Consider the following 24,678-nt stretch of genomic DNA (forward strand, 5'->3'; position numbering starts at 1 on the left):
GAACCTCATTTGTCTTCAAAAACAATGACATCATTCTCTTTTGCTTGCTTTATGGTGATACTTTTAAGAGGGTGACTCATATTGTCGGCTATCTTTAGCCGCATTTTATTTGTTGGCTTTTAACACCACACACGCAATATTTAAAGCCTTGCTTTTTTTCATCTCCATAGTGGAGATAATTGAATGCCTATGGAGTGACAGATTTTTTGGGGGGATGTCTCTGCATACATCTTTTAGCATGCAACTGCGCACAATGCCATCAGAGCGAGCCAAGAGACGCCACTCCCCCCTTTCCTCCCTCCCTCTAATGGCTGCCATAATTAAAAAAAAGCTTTTAGACCAAGGAAGGGGTTAGCCACCAAAAAGGGAAGGTGAGGCGGGTGAGCTTTGATGGCCCGACGGCCTGCCAAAAAAAATGTAATAAATGTAATGTATTCTTACTCGTCCCCCCACTAATTATTTTTAAAGCCCGGCACACTTGTATTATTGTCACATCGCATAGAAATCAAACGGACGCTTATTAATGTGAGAGACCTCAAAGCGGTCAAGGTCGTACAACTCGGAAATGAGACGTTCCATTGTAGTAAATTTCATATCAAATGTATTTCTCTATATATTTCTTTTCTTTTTTTTCCCTCCTCTGCTGTACAGCCTCGCAACATTTACGTTGAGCCCTTTTAAATGTATCTTTTTTTTGGGGAAGTTTTCCCAAACAAAGTATCAGGTGTCTCAGTGTTGTGCTGTAGCCTCAGTTCCCATAACAAAGAGCCAACGGGTGGGTGGACTTGAGATTGGCAGGAAATGGATGCGCTGCAAGTGTTTCAAGCTGTGCGCTAATCCTATAAGAGATGTCACCTGGAGATCCTCATTTGCATTGTGTAACATATTCATGCCAGCGTTTGCCGCAAACGAGAATGGAAACAATTAGGCGTCCCGACGGGGGCCCCCAATGATATGGCGCTGTAATGCGTACATCAATATTGCAAAGAGCCACGGGACACATGCTATGACATCACTTTTGCCTTACTTGCTGAATGCACTTCAGAAAACACACAAGACAAGTAAGTGCCCGTTTTGGTTACAGGAAGACCAAAAAAAACAACAACATCTGGCTGAGGATGATTTCCTTACCTGAGTTGGTAAGCACATCAGCCTCACAGTTCTTAAGTTCTGGGTTTGAAACTCGGTCCTCGTGCTTCTGCCCGACCTGTTCCAAGAAACCAGAACAAAAGATGATGTGACCAAGGTGTAACCATTACTTAGCTATTCCTCTGTTCACGTCATACTTCACACCTCGCTGTTTTTTTGGGTAAGCAAAACATGGTCAACCGCACAAGGTCAAATTTAAGTCGTGTGCTTCTTGGTGTGTGAGCTTTGCTTCATACAAACCAGGTGTGGGTGTGTGTGTGTGTCCCAGAACGTAGGCGTGTGGGATCATGTCAGGCTAAGCCTGGAGATCCGTGCTAATCATTAGCAGGGTGCAGGCTGTGAAAACATTTGCAAAACACTTTTCATTTCCTCCGTCTTCAATTGCCGCAGCATCCCGACACACGGAGCAAAATGGCCGACTTCCTGTTATCATTCGGGCAGGAATCCTTGAGACTTTTGAATTTGACACGTGCGTATCAGGTTCGCTGAGTTTTAGGGAATACTACTGCGAAAAAGCGTGAAGGGCTTTGGGGAACGAGCAATGTCTCCATTTGGGTCACATTGTCCTCAGAGGGTGAAGCAGACCAAAATGAGACAAATGCCATGACAAGTTGACATTTTGTGGACTCCTACTGTCAGACACTTGGATTGCAATCAAAGACACGTACGTGATCATCATCACAAGTGGAAACGGAACGTCGTCGTCGTCGTCGACATCATGTGATGAAGCAGGAAGGTGAGCAGGTCTCACGCCGCTTAGCGTGGTTTATTTTTACACCGACAGCACTTTTCCTGGCCTGTTTGCTTTCCCGTCACTCGGCCTAAGTGGCCTTGAGTCCATCACTTGCTTTTCAGGGGAGGCCGGCGAGGGTAAGCTTTGTTTACCAAAGCGACTGGTTCGGCCGCGGACTGCGGGAGCGCCAATTTGTCCCGCTAATGCCGCTAATTGCTTTCCTGGAGATTGTCATCGCCGTGACGCCTCCCTCCCGGGCTTCCGCGTTTGATTTCACCAGCCCACCCGGGTCTGGATTTTGGCCTTGGCGCATAAATGCAAAGGGGAAAAGAGCCAGCCAAAAATCTTGTTCTGAGCACAACAGAGCGTTTTGAGCTTTGGGTTTAGCTCCAGCACTTTGACGTTATGAAGGCTCCAGTGCGCCCGCCGCCTTAAACATGGCCAAAGTCAATGGAGCAAGGACGCAGGTGACCTAACCCTCGCAGCAGATGTTCTGGTGACGGAGCGAGCGGCCTTCTTCATCAAGTGAATGTTGTGCATGATGCGTCCAATCATTTGATTTGGCTCCATTCAATCCGTGCGTGGAAGTGTCCAGGCTTGGAGCTTTGTGTGTGAGTGACCACTGGAGGCTTTGCTATTTGAGAGCCTTTCCAGCCCTGCCCGGCCGGCCGGCCGGCGTGTGTTGACAAGTGGCGTCAAGCTGTTACGTTCTGACCCTCATGTGGCCTTTTCTCATTTGTTTGCGTTTGGAGGGAACATGCTTGAGAGCTTTTATGCGCATCACATGTTACGTGTCAAACAGTTGCAGACAGGTTTGCCTTTTGGACGGCACCGTGGGCTGACTTTGAGCCCCGATTCACTTAGCAACATCAAATTTTCTTGGCTTGCTTATGACCCACAAAAAAAGCGCCCACCAAAACTAAAAGAAGTCTGCTATTTTGGTTTGAAGAGGCCAATTTGATGATGATGTTTTTATTTGTATCCTCCAAAGGCATTTTCACACCAAATTTGATAGGCTTGTCTATCACGAGTGGACCCACGAAAAGTCACAAAAAGCTATTTTGGTTTGAAGCAAAAGGAAGAGTTTTGAGAGAGTAAGTGGTGAAACTTGAAACCCTTGTTAATCATGAGCAAACCCAAGCCCAAAAAATCCCCGACCAAGCCGTGACTGAAAACACAGAGTCCAATTTTTTCCAGGACGCCAACAAAAAAATCATCTTTGAATTTGTCTCTGATTGCTGCAAAATTTGGATGACATCCAATCCATGAGACAGAAGGGCAGTATTGAATTGGCTCGGAGCGCGAGCGGCTTGTCATCTTCAACCTGGACAAAAGCGCTTTTCTTCTTTTATTTTGTCCGAGCGATGACTCATCCACGCCAGTTGCGCTTCCGTTGGGACCGTGACGCCACGACCGTCGGGTCAGATCCAAACAACTTTTGTGATTCTTAGTCGATCGCGATAATGACTGTAATTTGCCCACCCTCATTTTTCCCATGGAATCAAGCGGAGTGCCGTGTTATTCGTTACCACGGTGATTTCCTTACACAAACAACCCAAAAATGTGACGAGAAGCCTCTCGCCGTTGACGTCGGCAATCATCGCGGCGTCGTACTTTTGATTTGCCGACGTTTGACCTTTGACCTTCTCCCACAACAAAACGCTACAATCATCCGTGAAAATCTTCCTTTCTCAGCTGTCAATCATCTTTGCGTCCATAAGCCGAGCCGAGAGCTCGAAAGCAGATATTTCAACGAGACTTGAAACTAAAGACGCATGTGAGTAGATCAAAGTCAAATCAAGAAATCCAAATCTCCCCTCAGACTCCAAAAAGCCGTTTTATGACTCGCATCTGTTGAGCAAACCTGAGATCCAGTCACAAACTCCAAATTGTTGCTTTGATATACTGCCCGACAAGGAGCTTGTAGCGATTCCACATTTGAAATCAAACATCTCCTGAGATATCTGCTGCCGCAGCTCTCACAAAGAGCAGAGCTATACAATAGTCCCCAAATATCGAGATATTCCTGAAAGTCGGACAAAGTTCTGCCCGCGTGGGCGCTTTCGGCTCACAAACAAAAAAGAAAACGAGGGTGCGACTCGGCAGCTCCCGGTGGGTCGACTGCGGTTTTCCATTTGCGCTGCGAGCGAGCGAGCGAGCGAGCGAGCTTGTTAAGCCGCTCTTTTAGGACGTGGGTGCCTGACCTCCTCCACGCCCCGCAATTACCCCGGACCGGTTAAGACTCGTAAACAGCCGCAGCTCCCATTTACGCCGTGCGTCACGCCATCTAATGTCATTTTACACGAGCAGAGCCTCGCAATCAGTCAAACTGGAGATGATGGATGCGGTGCGCTAGCGTGGGTCCGGGCGAGACGAGGCGCCCACGCCTCCACATAAAGTAGTAAGTCGGCATGACGCATTGTTACTAAGTAGGCAAAGCTTTTAGAATGCAGACCCTTTCACAGCCAAAATGTCAAATCCTTTTTTTTTCTTTGCCCTGGGCTACAAATCATACAATATATGGTTGATAAGGAATGGATTGCTTAGGGATAACTATTGGAGTGGTAACAAAATGCTTCAGACAATTGCAAGAAATGTACCTTTCCGGGCCAGATAATAAATAAAGGTCAATGCGGACGATCGATATGGCATTTTAGCCATTTAACGAAACCTTGTTAAGCGAGCGACTGCCCCAAAAGTCATTGGGATCCGAATATTGAGTCTGGTGCCAGTTCATTAGGACGGGCTGCTCTGGGGCCATCCATGGGGTGCGTCTGAGCAGTCGCAGCTCCCCGATGGCTCACGTGGCGTGAACGTAACGTAGCCAGCGTGTAAGCGCCGCCCGCGTCTACTGCAAAATTCAATTTGGCCATCGATCCAGGGCGTACTCGTAAAATCCCGTGCCGGCCGTACGGGGCGAAAACCAGCAGAGATAGAATAGAGCCCGAACAATTCCGTTCAACATGAAAAACCTTCCATGTTGTACAGCCCTGAAATGTTTGGTCTTTGTTTCATCCTGGTAACGATATAGATGTCAACAAGGGCTAACATTACCAAGTGATTTAATGGACGATCCCATGCTAACCCACTCCTTCCCAGGACGCTATTGCGAGAACAGAGCCGATTGTTTTTTTGTGTGTGTTTTCTGGGTGAAACACGATCGCGCTGCTTTGGAATGGTGGACTTGGCTTGGCTTTGCCCTATGCCTCCCCCGTGATCTCCCTCGCTCGACATGTGTTGCGGAGCACTGCTTTGCGGATCTTTATGGCTTCCATGTGGACGCCTCCGCCACGCGTTATATACGTGGAGGGATCGATAGCAAAAGAAGGGGCCTGCTACAATTCCCCCGTGAGGGCCGGCCGGGCCGATCCCGCCGCCGGCTTTGCCAAACTTTCTTCCAGCGGGAATACGGAGGGGAAGGGAAGCGGACACGCCAGCTCCTTGGAATTTGCCAATGTTGAAAATACTCTCAAGTATCTGATCTTGCTTTGTCGAGAAGAGCAGTAAGGTTGGATATCAGAGGCACTGTTGACGTGTCATATGTCATCAAAACGGGTCCAAGTGGCAATGAGTCAAGACGGCGCTTGCGCCAAAATCCATCATGTTGCTCCTCCACACGGAAAAATCGCCTTTGACCTCTCTTCCCTGATTATTGAAAGCACGGGGGATGGGACCGGGGGGGAGGAGCTCATTTCCGGGAATAGACGTTGATTTACAGCGTAGGACGTGACGGACTTCCAAAATCTTCGGTTCGGCTTTACCCGCCTTTGCACTTGCCCTTTGTTCCTCTTACCGCTCGCTCGTGTGATTTACGTCTGGACTGATCCGACTCGATGGCAATCTGGGAAAGACGTTTTCAGCGCCGTCGTGGAGGAAGAAGGGCTTTGTCTCGGTTCGGGGCTCCGACCTGGTGGTCGGGCACAAAGCGGGCGGGCGGGTTAAGCGAGCGAGCGGGCTTTCGAGCGAGCGGGACTTGCTTTATTTTTATGGCGCGTGGCTGGCAAGGACAGGTGCCGGCTGGTTCACAGCTGCCGACGGAAAATAAACATGCTTTTTCCAGGCGCTCCATCACAGGCGGCCCGGCCCGCCATTACACCGACCGGCTACTCCAAACAAAGAGTCTGATGAAAGCTAACGAGCGGACCCGAGGAAATGGATCGCTCATTAGCGCAACTATAGAACAAAAAAAAAAAGTCAACTTGAATGACATGGCTGCCTTCTGGATTGAAATTGATGGCATTGGGCTCAGTTGAGGAATGAAAGAAGACAAATGCTAGTTGTGAATTGGGAGTCTTCATCATTTGGTGGAAGTCAATGTTGGAGGGCACTCTGGGTGGCTTTTAATCAAACGCAACAAATCCCTCAAACAAAACTGGGACTAAAGGGATTACGGGTCTTTGTTGAAAGAACCTCCCGACTGTAAGATGATGAGTGAGCGCCATTTGATCCTTGTTTTTTTTCCCCTTAGCGCAACGGTCCAGGCGACGGGCGGCGTGGATATGGACCCCGCGGGTCATTTGCCGCGATGGCCGCCATTAAGAAGCAAGTGTATTATTAGCAACGTCATTGACGAGAAACGGCTGCGGCCGGCGCACACGCTCAATCCGACAACACCTGCTCGCTAATGGCGGGTCAGGGCCGGGTCAGGCCCGGGTCAGGCCCGGGTCAGGCCCGGGTCAGGCCCGGGTCGCCGCACACCAGCCGGCGTGGTGCCGTGTTGGCCGAGTTACCTTTGCTCGTCAAGAATGGCATTCGACTTTTTCAAAAACTCCATAATAATCACAAACAGACAGGAAGTACTCAAAGCAATTAGAAGAAAAACAAGTCACCTGCCAAGAAGAAGCAAAGAAAGACAATCAAATCAAGTATGCCGCGGAGGCTCCCTAATGGCCACCTTCCATTTTTTTCATACTATTTGATGAATCCCTCCACTCCACTCTGCCTCTGACTCATCTGCTGCCAGCGGCACTCAACGGTGAGGTGAGTGCTGAGCTGAGCTGAGCTGAGCTGAGGTGGAGCCAGTCACGACGCGGGACGGTGGCGTGGCACGTCGGTCACGACCTGTGCAACTTTCTCATCTCGTGTTTAAAATGCACGGCTACGTGATTGTTGATGTGGCCATTGTGTTTCTCTTTTGTCGTGACATGATGGAAACCAGAGCATATTTTATGCAGGTTCACATACTTTGTCCTCCCTCCCAGGGAGCTTCGTGCAATTTGTGGTTCGTGTTTTATAAGACTGGGGGACCGCAAGTACGCTCTCTCTAGTGGTAGGCGAAAGAATCACAGCCTAAGTACAGTTCAATTCTATTGAACTTTTTTCATATTTGCATCTCATCTTTGTCTTTTTTTGCGAGGTACTTTTTTTTCTATCAATGAAACGCGCTCCTTCTAAGCCGCTGAGTCGGGGCGCCCCCACGCTAGCCCTTTGCCAAAGGTCCGCAAAATGTTGACATTTTGTTGACATGGGGACCTGCCGGAGGTGAAAGGTTGAAATACAACATTGACACCGGAGAGGCGAGCCGGAGTGCTCCATCATGCCTCTCGGCGGGGAACCTCGGACCCCTGGGATGTGTTTATTTTCAGTATTGATGGAGAAGGTGTTCGAGCTGGAATGAGTAAGTGGCGCCATCTCTTCTGTGTTCTCCAAAGCCAAATAAACGGCTAACACCGTGAGACAAGTTCATCAGGTATTGAATTGTAAACATGGCTAAAGCTGCTCCACATTCCCATTTTGTGCAAATCCAGAGTTACGGTCCACTTGGATCGAGGCCAAGCGTTTCCTACTTTTCCCTATAGGAATGGAGTGGAGGTGCATCACCCTGCAAGACGTAGTCTAGGCTTTAGAACACTTGGATCCTTTTTCTTGTTTGTTAAGTTTTTGTTCTTTTGCCTTGGCCCATCATTAGTCCCAAAAGGGACAATGTGGTGAGATCATCCGGATGTGGTTAATTCCTGGAGTTCAGGAAGAGTTGAGACTCTGTCAAAGTGATATTTGGCTGGCTGTTTTTAATCACGACGGTAGGGGAGGGGGCTGATGTTTGACACATGACGATGCCTTCTTCTCCAAGTGTCACTTTCCTTTGCGTTTCCCGTGAGAAAGGCAACGACCGCGATATGATGGATGCTTGGCTATGTGAAGCGCTGAGAATAATGTGCCGATAAACCCGAGCAAGGAAATCAACTGGAATTAATCCAAAACAGATGCAGAATTCTGTGGCCATCCCCCCTATTGAAACCTGACCACTGCGTCCGTACAGATGAGGTACACATTGACTTTGCACGACTGACAACACGAGCTAGAGAGATTTGGAGCAACATTTGGATGAAAGCTGCACCCACCCTATGCGTCTGAAAGTAATCCACTCCTCCTCAACACAATGTGTATCCTTTATCCTGCATTCCTGCAACTCAATTTACCTACCCTCTGCGGTTGAAATTTAGAACAACTGGGACGACAATAAAGAAATATGCGTGAGGATCATGTACATACATGATTTTTCATGTCAGAGCTAATGTGGTTGAGAATGAATGCATGTTGCATGACTACAGAACTAAAAAGGGCTCCACTTGGCTATGGGTGGGGTTGGTTTCCAGAGGTACGGCGCCCTCTCGCGGCTGCTACGACACCACACACTGACTTTGGCAGTGATTCATTTGCTTACCGCTAGAGGGAGTGCACGTACCAGTCTGAGTTCTTGCATCCTTCCTGGCTGGCTTTTTTCACATTTCTCAGAGAGTTCTTAACTGTGATGCTTTCAATCCACTCCAAGTCCAAGTGTGTTTCAAAAGGGAATTCTATTTGACCTATGGTTAATTTCAAATCAAATCATGCCAACAAAATGTCCCCGCCATGCATTCAAGCTGGCTGAATATTTCCAAACTAAAGAAAAGAAAAGAAAATGCCACGAGATGGCAGCCCACGTTCACCATCACGTCTGTCCGCCACATGTCGCGGGCCTGCAGCTTCCCATTCAAAAGCAAATGAGCGTGTCCAAGCGGATTACGGGGAGCAAGAATCGTTTCAAGGGAATCGACCAAACAAAACACGCCTTCCGCATTTTTTATTGCGTGGGACAAGATTGGCGTACGCGGATGATGTCTGGGGACACCGGCGCAGCGAATGATTCCTTGCGAGTGAGCGGAAAAGCACGGGCGCTCGCTCCCGGGAGGGAGCGAGCGCAAAAGTGAGTTACGACCCGGCAATTACGGGCCAAAGTGAAAGTGTGTGGCGAGAATGCCAGGCGTTTTAGGATGCCTTTTATTAGGCTGCCGACAATGGTGGGCCGGGGAGCTCCGTCTCCCTTTATGGGGCTCGATGTTTTCCTCTCTCAAATAGCTCCCCCATTCCCCGGCCTGGAATTATTCCCACACACGTACGCAAGGAGAGCAAAGAGGGGAAAACGGAGATGATTGGCATCTCGCGCCTAATGACCGGCCGGCCGGCCGGCTATCAGGGAGACACATTTCAAGCCACTTCCATCAGGTTTATGACCGAGCCAGCTTTCACCGGTAGCTCCATATTGTAAGCGCAATACTAACGAAGCAGGATTTCCACTGATAGTTTCGAGAATTTTCCCACAACGAGCAGGCAAAGGCTAAGACTCGCTCGCTGACGGCTCGGCTCAGGATCTCCCGCTCGGGTGTTTGCTAGGCTGAGCCAATTAACCTATAACCCGGCCCCGGTTAACCCTGAAGTGCGGCGCCAGAAGGTTATTCGCTCGAGGATAAAAAAAAAAAAAGGAAAAGAAAATATGACCCTGAGCGACCGTGTCACGGCCTCCCTCTTGGCCAGTACAAGAGGAAACAAAAGACCATGTGAGCTTCTAATTAAGGCGGAATTGAGCCATGGACCTGCCGTTAATGAACTGCTTGCTGGGAGCTCATACAAGAACGGAACCAGGAAGGAACCTGACGGCACATCGTGTCACCAAATGTCACCAAATGTCACCAATTCTCCGTTGAAATTCAACGTGCCTTACAAGTCATCGTTTGCTCTGTTCTTTGCAGCCACACACACGCTTATGCTTTTGCTAATATTTGTCTGGATGCTTCTCCGGGATCTACCATTGGGAGTTTGCCCGTTTGACGAGCAGGTACTTCCGGACACGTGATATCCTGTAGGTGTCCCAAATGCTTTTGGCCACATTTATAGTTGCGGGCATCCCTTCAAATTTCAACTTCACTTTCCTCTTTTTTCTCCCCCGTATGTGTCCCAATACTTTTGTGGAAACACCTCTGTCGTCTGGTGTATTGTAGGTGTCAGGCACATTTGACAAGAGGCGGGGCGGAGCGGAGCGGGGCAGAGCGGAGCGGAGCGTCTTGCATTCCTAATGAACGTGAGAAAGCGGCTGACCGAGAGAGCCACACGCATAATGAGAGAGAGAGAGAGTGAGGGAAGGAAAAAAGGAAGGAAGGAAGGAAGGAAGGGGAAAAAGGAGGCGGCCTTAGGACAAGAGTGGTGGAAAACCAGCGAGAAAGCGAGAGCGAGGGAGAGCGAGAGAGAGAGAGAGAGAGAGAGAGAGAGGTGTTAAAACGAGTGTCGGCTTCTCTCAAGCTCAGCAGCGCTCAGTCGGAGCCGGCCGGATGCTGCGTCTGGACCAATCGTCATCGCCACCATCAGCCTTGCCTCGCGCCAGGCTGGAATGGCGTGCCATGGATGATAACGCCATGGAATTCCTCAGTCACAGGTAAAGAAGAAAAGAACGGCCAGCCCCCAAAATAAACACATGACGGGACGGCGCGCCAGCCGGGACGGACCCCGCCGTGTGGGAGGCTCGTGAAGAAGAAGGAGAAAAAGTAGACCAGCGGGAGGTGACTTTTCAAGCCTTAGGAAGGAAGACTTGTGGCTTTTCAAGCGTGGCGGAACAATGCGCGGCTTCATTCTGCTGCTCCTCAACGGAACCGCTTGTTTGGTAAGCAAGGCAAAGTCACACCGGGGGGGGGGGACGGGGGGGGGGGGGGACGTGGCTGCTTCAAATCGACTCAAAAGTTGACAAACGCAATCAAAGTTAGCGTGGAGATCCAAGACGAGAGAAACGGCTCGGAAATGATGGCACATCCAACATGGCCGACCGACTATTGGTGAGGACTATTTGCCTCACGTGGGGACTTTCAATTCTCCCCATGCTCGCATGACTCTTCTGGAAGTACTTTTGCGTCCTACCATTATATAGATATTAAAAAACAAAACAGCCTATTGAGTACAAGTAGATCTGTCGCCGTCAAAGATCCGACTTGGAATCTCAGCACGGCTTTTGACCCTTCTTGTGTCTCGACGTGACCGACCGGTTGTCGTCCACGAATCGATTCTTTTTGCCTTAAAAGTCATTTGGGGCAAAAGATAGAAAAAGAAAATATGTTCAAAGACTACCAAAGAAGAATGAATTCCGAAAAGGAGAAAAATGCTCTCCACACTCAGGGCTTCCGCCGAATAAGGTTCAGGTGGACTTCTGGCATGAATGCATCATCTTCACCATCAAATTGGTATTCAAAGAGAGCTGGCTAACATTTATTCACCTGCGCTCCGTGTAATTGCTTTCAAATGGCCAACCGTCAGCAGAGAAAGCACGCTGTATATTTAGACATCTTTTCACTCAAGGTGACCTTTGCCTCAAATCCTCCGCAAGCCTCGTACCAATAAAAGCAGCAAGCAACAAACAATGGCCAATTGAGCCCGTGATCAAAATTGAGGAGGAACGACGAGTATTGGGTGTGACAGTTTCTACCGGCGGGGGGCGCCAATGATTGTCATCAGCTCCAAGCTTGCAGTGAATGATTCCACTTTGATGTTATTTGGCCAGCCATCAAGCTACGCCACTGCAGCCACACGCTATGGGCAACATTCTTCACAATTTCCAATCCCCCATCTGTTTACAAGTGTCGTTTTGGAAGCTATCTAGCGGACAAAATCTCGGGGCTGTGGGAAAAGAAATTTCCAATTTAGCATAGCGCAGCAGACCTTCCGTGTGTTTCCAGACTTAAATGTGCTTATGTCTGTTCATGATAGATAAGCCAACACAATGATAAAAAAAAAATAAAAAAACCAAAAAATCACGACCTGAAATATTCCGTTTCTCCATTTCTCGCAAATGTTGTCCAAGCTTGCGAGGCCCAATGCTTCAAATTCTGGGAAATGACTCAAATGACTTTTTTGTGGGTCTACTCATGCTAGGCATAGTCTACCAAATTTGGGGGTTGAATTTTCAAATCCTATATGAACCCAGTTAGTCCCTTTTTGTGCAAATGTTTCAAACTTAGCAGCCTTCCTGTGCCTTTTTTTTGTGTGGGTCTACTCATGGCAAGCATGCAGAATTTTTGAGCTGTAATAACAAAATGCAGATTGTTTAAAATGGTGTGAGACAATTAAAAAATAGATGTCAAAAGTGCTTTTCCAATACCCCCCCCTTGCATCTTCAATTGGGCTCACCCACTCGCCTTTCATGTGTGCTTGCACAAGAAAAGCAAAAAATAAATAAATAAACTTGCCTTTAATGAGAAATCAGCTCTTTAGTCACACGAGGGAAGTTGAAAACATCCTCCTCCTCCTCTTCTTGCTCGGAAGCCCGCGGGCTCAGCTGCCTCATTACGGAAAACCGAGGGGGGGGGGGGAACTTGGAAGAAAAAGAAGGAAGCAAGGCGGGAATAGTCAGTCAGGTAATAGTAAAAAAAAAAAACCCCAAAAAAACATGGCAGACAACACACACACACATTCATGTGATAATGGAATTAACACTCATTTCTTGTAGCCCTTGTATGCGAGAGGAAATAAACATCAGCAGGGAATCATGGGTAATTCATTAGTTCCATGACACTGATGAATTATGGAGCAATTAATGAATTAAGTCCATTAAAGAAAAAAAAAGAGTCATTAAAAAGAGGCGCATTTAAATTTCAATCTTTTCTGTCGTAATGGCGTGCAATTCCCCCAAGAGAGAAACGCTGACTCTCCGGGGACCTTCTGCAAACGCTTGCTTTATTAGATACAGCCTTTGAGAAATGACATGGTGTAGGAACAACAATATTATCCTGGCCTCATTGAGTTCATTCTATGAATACATCTGGCAAAAGATTGGGATTTTTTGATTTGATGCGTATTTTTTGGATTCCATTTTTGGATTGAATTTGACTGCAAATTGCAAAAGCATTGACAAGCGTGAAATGGAATGCAGCCACTTTTTCAATGCAAAGGCCCGCCCGAGCCGTCGTTCATCAATCACGTTAACTCACCTCAGTGTGGAAAATATTTCAATAAGCAAATTTGTTGTGAAGGAAGCTCACGGAGAGAGAGAGAGACGACTTCTACTTTCTATCCTTAATTAAAGCTGCTGCTGCTGCTGCTGCTGCTGCTTTGGAGCACAGTGGGAGTAAACAGAACAGTTTGTACCAGAACCGAAAAGGCAATTTAATATGCTTGTTTGAGTCGATCGCAAATTGCAGCCAGAGTTATTTTGAATGAAACCATCATTTTCAACAAATTAACGGTGACTTTGAGGAATGACGCTGAACTAAAAAATGTCGAAAGAAATAAGCACATTAACGATGGCCAATCGCCATTCAATGATGTTTCCAGAAATTGCGTGCTCATATTTCGAGCTCTCCGCTCGCTATTGTTTATCATGGCATGGAAGCAGATCAAAATCACAAGTATGACTTGACTACTGCTTCAGCATAGCTTAGTGATTGACTTTGGCACGTAACCGCAATGAATGCTTTGGTCGAGGATTAGCGGGGAAAACTAGGGGGCCCGCAAGGCTCAATACTAGGCCCACTCGACTTTGTCTAAATGACAGACGGATGGATGGATGGATGGACTGACAAATCATGGAAATGGGCTCATGTTTAATTGTGTCATGAATCTGAATATCACAGAATGGAAGCATCCTTAAGAGTGCCGTCCTCGGAGAAGCGAGCGAGCGAGCGAGCGCGAGCGAGCGAGAAAGAGATGAGCCCCTGGACGCACGGACAACGTATCCGTCCCATTCTTTCTGTACATACATTAGGAGCCAGAGCGCTGGCTGTGATGTGGGCCGCGCGAGACGGCTCAAATGGGCTTTTTAAAATAATTGTTGTCGCCGCTCCATATATCCTCAATTCCCCTCGCAGGAATCCCAGAGCACCTCTTAAAAGGCATCCATCCAAGCAAGCTCCGCCGCTTTAATTGGAAAGGCTCGCTTTGAGGCGCAGGCTCAGGAGATGAGCGGCTCGCTCTTTGGCCGTTAAACGGCGCCGCTGACGGCGCTCTACCATCTGTCCGAACACAGAGTGCGGGTAAAAGGTCGGGCTACTCTGGTGTGATTGGGCGCTCGTGCACCAGGTCAGGACGTCTCTATTAACAAAGCACCTGCTGCGTAGCTCAAAGGGATTCAAAACCGAGACGCCGAGATGAGTGTTGACATTGAAGAATTGCTTGCGGCGTTTTGCTAAGGTATAGTTGACAAGTTAGCAAGCAAGGGCTAGTGTCCCCCTATCAGGGGTGTCCAACCCTCCCTCCCTCCGCCCACTGGTCGATATCTTATCATGCAGAAAGGCGATAGCCAATTGAGAAGCGCTCGCCCAGCCGAGCATACAAAACAAAAGCGTCTTCGGGGAGCGCACAAAGGCGGAACGCGCTGGTCGAAGAGTTGAAAATGAAAAGGTGTCGAGTGATCAGCGCCCAGAAAAGAAGTAAACGATTCATCTGGAGTCAAATGTTTCTGTGGAAATTACTTTTTTTTTTCTTTTTTTCTACCTGCACACAATGCAGAGGAATAATTAGTTGTAAGGGCAAAAGCCATTTTCAGACTTTGAATGGTACAACACGGGAGAGCTTATTAGACGCGCGGGAGAAAGGCCAATAAAGCACGCGGGCTCGGGACACTTAAGACATCTGAGCCGCGCCGCTCTTTAATTAAAAATTGATGTCGTATTAGAGATGAAGATTTGAGCGCGACGGAGATGACAAGCCAATGCTTATTCCACACCCCGAGAGCGCTTGCTTTCTAGCGCTCATCAGGCGCACTGTCAGCCTCCACAAGCGACAGACCGCTTTCAAATGCTTCGCTTTGAACGGACGTCAATAACATATTTGGTGAAATCGATTTCAGCGGAAACCTGATAGCTCCACACATTTGCGGCAAAAAACCAGGCCTAATTTGATTGAGGCAACCGTTGTTGTCTGTTACCTCCGCCAAGCGTAAAAAAGAAGACAAATGGCCTCCCTCCATTCATTCATTCATTTTCAGCCACGCTAACGGACGTGAGGATATGTTGACATTGTCTCCTCTTCTGTCCTCGCGCGTCTCCCTCGGCAGCTAGCTCACCGTCGGGTCACGCTCCGGTAGCCAGCCGCCTTTGCGTTAGCACGTAGCGCTAACGGCCGATCCCGACTAGAAACGTGAGGGAGCCTTGGCTCCGGGCCAGTAAACACTGTCGCCGCATCCACGCGTGTGTTTAGACAGCAGAAGAAGCGTAAACAAAGCCCAAAGAAGGAGCAAAGCTCACAGTGAGTGGACTGGAGTGGCTTTCAAACAGGCTGCCCGCCTGCCACTCTGGATTGTAATTTGGAATCGCACTACACTTGTGCTTAATCGGCAAATAATGTGATGATTATACAGGCTGTTTGACTGCTTGCCACTCGGGGCTTGTCAGCCCTCACCTGCTTGAGCTGAAATGATGGCCGGGATCCCACTTAAACGTTTCTCCTCCCGCCCGTGCTATTTGATGCCGAGCGTGACCCCGCGCGCCGCGGGAAGCGGCGTTAAAGCGCTGTCGCTGTCACGCTAACAGGCTGGTAATCGCCAGCTTGGGGGAGATTGCGCTCCCCGCAGAGACTATAGGAGCCCGGGGGCCGCCGATCACTCAGGCTGAATGACTCGCAATTACCGCCGGGGACGGACGGACGGACGGACGGAGCCGTCGCCGCCTGCCTAGCGTCCTCTGCGGCTAAGCTAAGCGCATGTGACAAATGGCAGCTAAAAGACAGCGCTCACTATGCGTTTACTTTTGTGGAGACTTTGAAATTGGTGCAATACTCATGCAGATGGATGATCGTTTTGGGTTTTTTTTGTGTCCAACTCCAATTTGGCGGTGAATTTCCTCCTTGTCACGGATGTCACCAGAGTTAATGTTAATAATTTTCGATAATGTTTGGTTTATGCTACAAATCCGACACGCTGCGTGCCGTCCGCTCTCCGCTGTTTGCATTCCAACAAGATGTTCTTTCCCGAAGCAATCCATCCTAGCCCATTTTGCTTACATAGCACAAGTAAAAGTTAGAAAGCGTGCTGCTGATGGTTAAATCTTACACCTCATATACTCCCCCCCCCCCCCCCCCCCGCGCTTAAATGCAAAGTGCCGACAAACTTGTAGCCGTGTGCATTCTTTCCGGAAGGATGTAAAGCATTAAAGTAATGCCCGTTGTAATATTCAAGAATAAAAAAAATAGAGGAGGAGTCAGGGCGCAGCGGCGAGGCGAGGCGAGACGACCTTTTTGAGATGATTCAGCGTTCCGTCGGGACGGACGGAAACTCTTCAAACGCATGCAAATGAAACAGAAAAAGGTGAATTCAACTGTACTGAAAGGGAAAACACCGCCTTTGTTACTCCATTTTCTCATCTGATGCTTCTTTGCTCACATGGCAGACTCCAAATATAAATTGGGACCCTGCTAAGACAACGATTTCCAACGCTTTCTTTTGATTGACAGGTAATAAGAGGACGGGCCGTGGCAGATTACAGAAGAAGCGGTAGTCCTCTCATCTCTGACCAAAGAGCAAAACGGCGGGAATTCCTCGCCGTTGTTATGAGAGGAAATCCCGAGTTTTTGGGGCGAGACAGAAAATCGATAGCGGCCCGCCGTCCGCGGCGCGTCGGAACAAATCCCGCCGGCCGCCTCGGATCGGCGGAATGAAAACGAGTCGGAGTTAATCATCCCCGAGGAAGCCGCCGCTGTCAGGACAGTAGACGGAAGGGGAGCGGAGACGCATGCATAATGCATCCACGTCTCTGCGGGTTTACGCACACGCGCACTTTATATTTGCATCGCTTATCATCACAGTGAGGATTGACAAAATGCAAACTACCTGCTAATCCGGAGTTGGGCAAAGCCTGGCTTGTGGCTTAAGATATTGATTCAAATACATGAAGTTGATTTCTTTCATATATCTATCTATCAATCAAATCATTTTAATTGGCGCTCATCTCGTTATCTCTCCGTTTCTTTCCGCTTGTGGCGGCGACGCTTATCATTTAAGTGAAAAGATGCGCACCTTGCTTTCCACGTCCCTGCTAATATAGATAGATCATTACGGCGGCAACGGAATAATCCACCAATAGGGCGGAGATGTCTCCTCATCTCTCAGATAAAATGAAGGAAGTAGGATGATTTTCAACGGGTGTGACCCTAGTCCAGAATACACAAGCCAGAAGTAAACGCCGCTACTTTCAAGTCAAAAAAACCCCCGACAACTTTCAAGTCGAAACATGTCGTCTTGTTGTAAAAATGTGAGAATAAAAGGTTGCAATTGTATGGCATCCCAGCCAGCCTCTACCATTCCGAGAGGTGGCCATTAAGCCAGACCATCCACGCCAGAGTCTTATCGAAGCAAGCGTACTATTTATCTCGCTGTCAATTTCAGCCTGGACAATGATATGGGCTAGGACTTTTAGAAAGATTTTCTGCAACTGTTTGACTTCAAGGATCAGATACCCCCCAAGCCGGCCGGCCGGCATGGAGCAAGACTGAGCATTGTGATTCTGCATCGGGCCCGTTTCTTTGCACTTTTGATACCTTTGGTCTGGAGAAATTTGTTCCATTCAGACAAATTGAAGCCAGGCTGCTAACAGGCTAAGTCAGAAGGCAGGCTGGCAAACAAAGACGTGATAGGTCACGGACACTCCGACAATGCAACATACCAGATAAGAAAAGAAAGAAAAAGAAAAGAAAAGAAAAGCCCAACCGATCAATTTTATGACAGCGCCGCCTCGGATGAAGATTTGTAAATGCGCCTGCGGAGCGGGCTCATCGACGTGTGAGAAACACCTTTGGAGAGCGTTTCTTAATAGCGCAGCTTTATTGTTTAACAGGATTATAGCCCACCCAGGCCGGCGTATATATCGACCCGAGCGCCAAAGAGCGCCGGGCTAACGGGCCTTGAATTTGGGATTTTCTGTCCGAATCAATTGCGGGATCCCCCCCCCGGGGCACGGCCGGCGTTCCGTTGCTGCGCGGCTGCCCGGGGAATAACTCACACCACTTTTCTTTTTTCTTCCTTTCACTCCCTCTTGCAGACGATGTAAACAAAGGAATTTAATAGCTGCTAAATTGGTAGCATTTGGACACGTTCTACAGTATCGCATTGATCAAATGTCAGCCACGCCTCCGCGCGAGGTGCCAAGGCTAAATTAAATATTGATTCAATGGTTTCATTTGTTTGGGCGCCGCCACGTTCCTTAGGTGGGACAGGCTGGGAAGAAGGCGCTAGCTAACCGCGTTCCTCCCTCCACCAGGTGGCCCTGAGTCAGGAGGACGACTCGTCGGGCCCCAAGAGCTCCTCGTCCAAGACGGTGGGCCTACTGAGCGGCCAGGCCGCCGGCGTGTCGCCGCTGAGCCGCTGGATGCTTCACGGCAGAGGGCGAGCGGCCAACGCCACCTCCTTGGAGCTGCCCTACCGCACGCCGGCCGCCTTCTCCAAGCAGGAGTTTTCCAAGCAGGAGTTCTGGGAGATGCTGGGCAGCGAGCCGGCGAAGGGGGACGCCTCCGGCTCGCGGGTCAAGCGGCGGCCCATCGTCAAGACGGGCAAGTTCAAAAAGATGTTCGGCTGGGGGGATTTCTACTCCAACATCAAGACGGTGCGCCTCAACCTGCTGATCACGGGCAAGATCGTGGACCACGGCAACGGCACCTTTAGCGTCTACTTCCGCCACAACTCCACGGGCCAGGGCAACATCTCGGTCAGCTTGGTGCCGCCCGTCAAAGCGGTGGAGTTCGACCTGGAGCGCCAGAGCGTGGTCTACCCCAAGGACTCCAAGATCTTCAACTGCCGCGTGGACTACGAGAAGGTGGACCGCAGCAAGCGCACCTCGCTGTGCAACTACGACCCGTCCAAGACCTGCTTCCAGGAGCAGATCCAGAGCCACGTCTCCTGGATTTGCTCAAAGCCTTTTAAAGTCATCTGCATCTACATATCCTTTTACAGCACGGACTACCGCCTGGTCCAGAAGGTTTGCCCGGACTACAACTACCACAACGAGATGCCCTACTTGCCGTCGGGCTAGGCTTCGGTGAGGCGCGCGGGACTGGCTGGCTGGCTGGCTGGCTGGCTGGATGGATGGATGGCTGGATGGATGGATAGATAGATAGATAGATGGATATAGATAGATATAGATAGATAGATGGATGGATGGATGGATGGATGGCGGCGGCGCCTTGCTTTTTCCATGCCACTGTGTAGCCTGTCTGGACTCAAAGACAGATCTATCTATACAGTATATACGACGTACACTAACTCTATATATATATATATATGCAAAAGCCAAACAATAAAGAAACATATGCACAGAACGTGGCAGCCGGGTTGGGGAACGTCAGCGTCAACAAGTTCTTACCTCAACCCTAGTCAGTCTCCATCGAGCCAGTTAAGGGCAAAATTGCCAGAGCACAGTCCATTCCATGGGGGATGTATCAGCCTCAACTGATGGCCACCTTCACACCGCTTCCATCACTCACTCAAACATGGAGCAGCAAAAGTGGTGTGGTAGCAAAACCATTTGAGCATTTACTTTCCTCCCATTGAATGTATAAGGAATGCAAAAAGGCTCTTTATGAGTTCTGTTAGAAATTTGGGGATGTTTTTTTTTTTTGACTCGTGGACTGTACCAGCACAAAACGGCCCCATTTAGTGGCAGGCTCTTAGAATTCAAGTAACAGAGAACGCGCCCGAGTCTTTTGTCCCTCTGTGTGCGCGGGGGGAATAGAAAAAAAAAAAAAAAAGATTACATTTTGTTGCCGTCAGGATTTGTGATTTCACGCTTCGATAACTTTGACTGTTACCAGCCAGATTGCCGGTTCCTAACAAACACGCTCGCTCGCGCCGTTATCGGCCAGAAAAGGAAAATATTATCATAATAATTGCGTCTAATTTAATCTCCCTTCCAACTAATTAAGCTTTCACCGAGGGGGCTCGGACGTATTCCTGGATGGCTGGCGGGACGTCCGAGTTCAGCTGCTAGTTAAACGCGCTCATTAAGATAAATGGCTGTCATCTGCTAATCATTTGGACATCAAAATTGGAGCCATCATTGCAACCAAATTCAATTCCCAGAAAAGTTATTCCTTGCTTTCTTTTGATTAGCCCAACTTTGTTGACAATTACACCTTTGTTTGCCTTACGAAGCTGAAGCCGAATCAGCAAGAACCCACACACACACACATCCGCATTGGCCGAGGAAGAACCTAATAAATGATGGTATATATCTGCTGACTGGAGCTTTTTTCCCTTAAAAAAAAAACATACACAAAAAAAAGATTGTCTTTTGCAGAGGCTTAAAATGCCCCATTGCTGGCTTTGCAACGTAAGATAGTATACAGTAAAGCATTTGTCAAGCTCAGCGGTTAAAAAGGCTCTTTGGACTGGAATCAACTCAAATGAATTCATGAAGAATGTGATGGAAAATAGAGCTTGAATGAATGTTTTCCTCAGCCATGGCCCCCGTGACCTCCCGGTGCCTCCCAGAACCCGTCAGCGATCCCCGCCGGCGCACCGTCCGACCCCAACATCCGAGCCAGCTAATCTCCCCGGGTGAGCTTAGCGCTAAGAGCTCATCCTTTCCTGCCTCTCTTTCTCTCTCTCTCTCTCTCTCTCTCTATCTGTACCGTCATGAAAGTGCACCCACCCAACCTGTCCCGCGTTCAAAGTAAGACTGGATTGTGACCTGGAAGAAAAAGCGGGCATCCCGTCCCACGCACGCACGCACGCACGCACCCACACTAGAGGAATGGCGGGTGGTAGCCCCATCCATCTTTAGTCAGGCCCAGTAGCCAACTGCTGGGATTAGCAGGCAGACTCTGGACCTAGAGACTGCCACACTTCAGCAAAAGGACTTCAACACAAACAAAATCATACTATATGAAAGAAAAAAAGAGAGATATATAAATATAAAGACTCCGATATGAATAAAGTGGTATTTAAATGTGGGCTTTTTGGTTTTGTTTGTCACGTGGATGATCAAGTATAATGTGCAGATGATATGGCATTTACTGTGCTTTTTTTTTAGAAAACATTCACATTAAAGTGTTGAAAACCTTGGTCACAAATGTGCTTCATTTGCTTGACTTGCGTAGTGTGAATGGCAGTGAGCTTTCCCACCACCAGCTTGCCTCCTTCCCTTCCCAGTGCTAGTTCCCACTTGAAGGTTACTCTTTCACCATTGCGGGCCCGAGGCACTGGTAGCGCCGGCCGCCCGGCCGCCCGCCCGGCCGCCCGCCCGGCCGCCCGCCCGCCCGGCCGCCCGGCTGCCCGGCCGCCCGGCCGCCCGGCCGCCCGCCCACATCCCCCTCTGCTGATTATTTTCTCAATTGCTCACGCCCAAATGCCCTTTTCCCACAGCGAGCAAGAGACGGCTCCGACTTGGCCGTCTTGGTCTCCAATTAGACGGCTGCTCTGCATCTTTATGCTCCGCTTTCATCACGAGACGGGACATGGGAACGGCGCCTTAATCGATCTTGTTTAAAGCGGAGCTGAATTCCTGTCTGGGATTTAATCAACAAGTAAATTGAATTCACAATCCTATTTGAGGATCTTTTGTTTATTTATCTGGAGTGCCTTTGGGGCAGACAGCTTGCGTTTAGCCAGTTCAACGACCACCGCACGGCACCGCACCGCACTACTTCAAAAACATCTTCCCATTCATTCTCGGAAACGTACAAAGAGGAAAACCTAGAAGTGGAGGGAGGGAGGCCAGCGTTTGTCTGGGAAGATGCAACAGAAGGGACAACAACGCTGACTCATTGTTAGCTCCGGCAGCCTCCCGAATAACAAGATGACGCCGTTGCATCGTTCCCATGACGATATTTACCTTTTTCATTTTGAAATATCATCAGCGAGCGTCTGGACGCTCCATTCGTCCCGCTTTGTATGAGGGGGCCCTTTGCTAACTTATGGCATGAAAGCAACTCGGAGAGACTTTTTCCTCACCTTTGCAAATTTGAATTCCGGGAATTAAATGAATACTGGAGGGCAGCAAAGCCAATTAATCCGCTATACATATCTCATCCCACAGGTCATAAAATTGGCTCCACCGCATAAGAAGGCTTCTTTTTTTTTTTTCTTTTTCTAAACCTTCAAATAAATAGACTTCTAGACTACAAATGTGCATGCGCTTAAAGCAACACCAAAACCTCGCTGGCAATTTGGAAAACAATCTCAGCGACGTCAGTCAATCCACTTGCAGCTCATGTAGGACACACAATGGCAACGGTGCAGAAAGTGCTGATGGGCTTTTTGGTACCATCCAAATGCAATTTATTATCATCGTCTGCGTGCGGCATTCTAATGCTCTTCTTGGATATTCCGCGTCGCGGGGCTCACGCTCGTCCTCTTTACTACAGGCCAAAATGTTTAAATGCAAATGTGCCACAGCCGCTGCGTACGGAATATACATTTGGCCGCACAAAAAGGAGCCCGGTATCTCAATGTGCCTTTTTACTCACTCACTCACTCACTCACTCACTCACTCACTCACTCACTCACTCACTCACTCACTCACTCACTCACTCACTCACTCACTCACTCACTCACTCACTCACTCACTCACTCACTCACTCACTCACTCACTCACTCACTCACTCACCCACCCATGAGAGAGCCATGTCCTCTGCATGCACATGGTTTTAGCCACATCAGAGTTCAACGCACAAGTAAAAAAATAAAATGTCAATTATGGTTCATTTGGCAAATTTGTCAAGAAAGCGCAAAGTAAGATTGTGATATGTGATGAAAGAGAAAACAAAAGGCAGCTCCATTTTGAGAAGCTTCAAAGCAGACTGACTGGGCCAGGCCGGGCCGGGCCGGGCCGGGCCAGGCCGGGCCGGGCCGGGCGCTCTCCCCCCACGGGAGGACCGACGCCCTCGGGGTCGACGGGACGAGACGCCCGTCGCGCAAAGTTGTCTGTCAAAAATGGCTTCCGAAACCATTTTTATCTTTTTTTTGGCGCAAATTCTCACAGAGCTTCTCGCGCCACTGCTTTGCCTCCCTCCCAAGGGGACTGACTGCTCCCCTAGCCGCATCAAGCCACTTTTCTTCAAAAAATCCAATCTTTCCCATTTTTGGGGACCAACTACCTCGGCAGAGGCAAGAACTAACGGGCTAAAAAAAAGTCCCAAAACATGCCATTATAGAAGAAAGGAAGCAGGCAGTATTCCCTCTTCCAGCAGCAATCTTTTGTTTTGCCACCATTAGCACTAGTAGATCCAAAGTTGTGCCGACTCAGCTTCACACAAACCTATTAGTCTTCATTTGCTCCCTGGCTTCCTTGTCAAATTCCATCGTTTGTTTCCTCTCGGCTGGAGAGCGGCAAACAAGGAGAGAGTGAGCGAGCGAGCGAGCAGCTTAGTGTTGTCATTTTTCAATAAAACAAAGATCCCACTTAATGCTTGGCGGAGGCACCTGAGACTTGAACCCTGCTGGGCCAACCGACGGCTGACAAGCAACATATGGATCCATCTGGTCAAGTTGTGGATGGGAATGATGAAAATGTGGTCTTTCATAGGAATCACGGTATACTTCCTTTATTTGTTTTTTTTGGTCAGCTTTTTGTTTTTTTGTGGGGGTTTACTCATGATCAACCTGTCCACCAGATTTCACGTTGCTATGGGATACTGGGACTGAATAAAAAAAAAAAAATTATAATAATAATAATGAAGCTGGCCATCTACAAAGAGAAATGATGTTCTTATTTTGCCTTAGTGCATTAATCTACTTCAGACTGATTTTTTATTTTTTTTGTTGAAATCCATTGTCATTGAAAGGTCACACGGTGAAGTGCACTCTTGCAATTACCTTCCCTGTCGTCATTTTTGTGGTTTTCTTTTTTTTTTCCACCGAGCTGTACAGCGGCTCGAAGCCCGGTCGCCGTTTCGCTTTGACGTGAAAAAAAAAGTCTTTGCAACAATTATACGGCTAAGCACCAAAGTGCTTCTTTGTACTGTACAGTGATGGTCACGTCGCATACATTTGTAAATTGAAAGACTACAAATGGTTTTTTTTTACATTTTGTCATAGGTCGAATATTAGAAAATCAATTCATTTGACAGCATTTATGATTGGGTCTTTTGTTTATGAATCCCTAATGGACATCAACAATTGCCTCACGAATTATTTTTTGTATTTGCGCTCTAGAAAATATGATGACAAACTTTCTTTCCATTTGATGGGCCCGAGTGGCGATGAAAAGGGGGCTGGATAATAGGCCGTCGGGGAGCAGATGCCGCTCGCCTTAGCGGGCCCGTAACTCACGGCCGACCTTCACCTTAATGATTCCGCCGCTCGTATTTTGCCTTTCAATGGCGTGGCGCCATTGAGGCTTCTCGGGCTAGGGGGCGGCGGAGGGAGGGAGGGAGGAGGGAGGGAGGGAGGGAGGGAGGGAGGAGGCAACCCGTGACAAATGGGCTGTGATGGGCTGCCGGTCGGTCCATTCACCGCCCGCCGACGTGCTTCTCCAAGGTAGTTTCAATTTAGGGTCCGGCTTTGAAGACGTGACGGCAGCAAACAAGTCGGGCCATCGGAATAACGAGCGGGGTCAAGGCTCCGGATAAAAACG

The 24,678-nt window shown here is 48.6% G+C and overlaps 1 protein-coding gene and 1 long non-coding RNA gene across 2 annotated transcripts in view; one reads left to right on the forward strand and one right to left on the reverse strand.

Moving 5' to 3' along the window:
* LOC147043725 (uncharacterized) overlaps positions 1 to 12,491 on the reverse strand; it is a 35,927-nt gene extending 23,436 nt beyond the window's left edge. Inside the window, exons 1-2 of the long non-coding RNA XR_015068465.1 lie at positions 12,370 to 12,491; positions 1,132 to 1,207 (exon numbers count right to left, since the gene is read on the reverse strand). This is a non-coding gene — a long non-coding RNA (uncharacterized LOC147043725). The remainder of the gene's footprint in view (positions 1 to 1,131; positions 1,208 to 12,369) is intronic.
* Positions 10,752 to 21,107, forward strand: LOC147043727 (neurexophilin-1). Its single transcript, XM_085933576.1, has 2 exons — positions 10,752 to 10,796; positions 18,370 to 21,107. The coding sequence occupies exons 1-2, from the start codon at positions 10,752 to 10,754 to the stop codon at positions 19,135 to 19,137; spliced, it is 813 nt and encodes a 270-aa protein (XP_085789702.1). The 3' UTR covers positions 19,138 to 21,107.
* Positions 21,108 to 24,678: the final 3,571 nt, after the last annotated feature.

The sequence above is a fragment of the Syngnathus leptorhynchus genome, chromosome 16 (assembly GCF_054491065.1).
Source record: "Syngnathus leptorhynchus isolate UIUO chromosome 16, UIUO_Slep, whole genome shotgun sequence".
Taxonomy (NCBI): domain Eukaryota; kingdom Metazoa; phylum Chordata; class Actinopteri; order Syngnathiformes; family Syngnathidae; genus Syngnathus; species Syngnathus leptorhynchus.

Bases quoted from the DNA above. Each gene is read 5' to 3' on its own strand.
- LOC147043727 (XM_085933576.1), top strand. From the start codon at position 10,752: ATGCGCGGCTTCATTCTGCTGCTCCTCAACGGAACCGCTTGTTTG. The intron at 10,797-18,369 runs GTAAGCAAGGCA...TCCCTCCACCAG, and splicing joins TCAACGGAACCGCTTGTTTG to GTGGCCCTGAGTCAGGAGGA.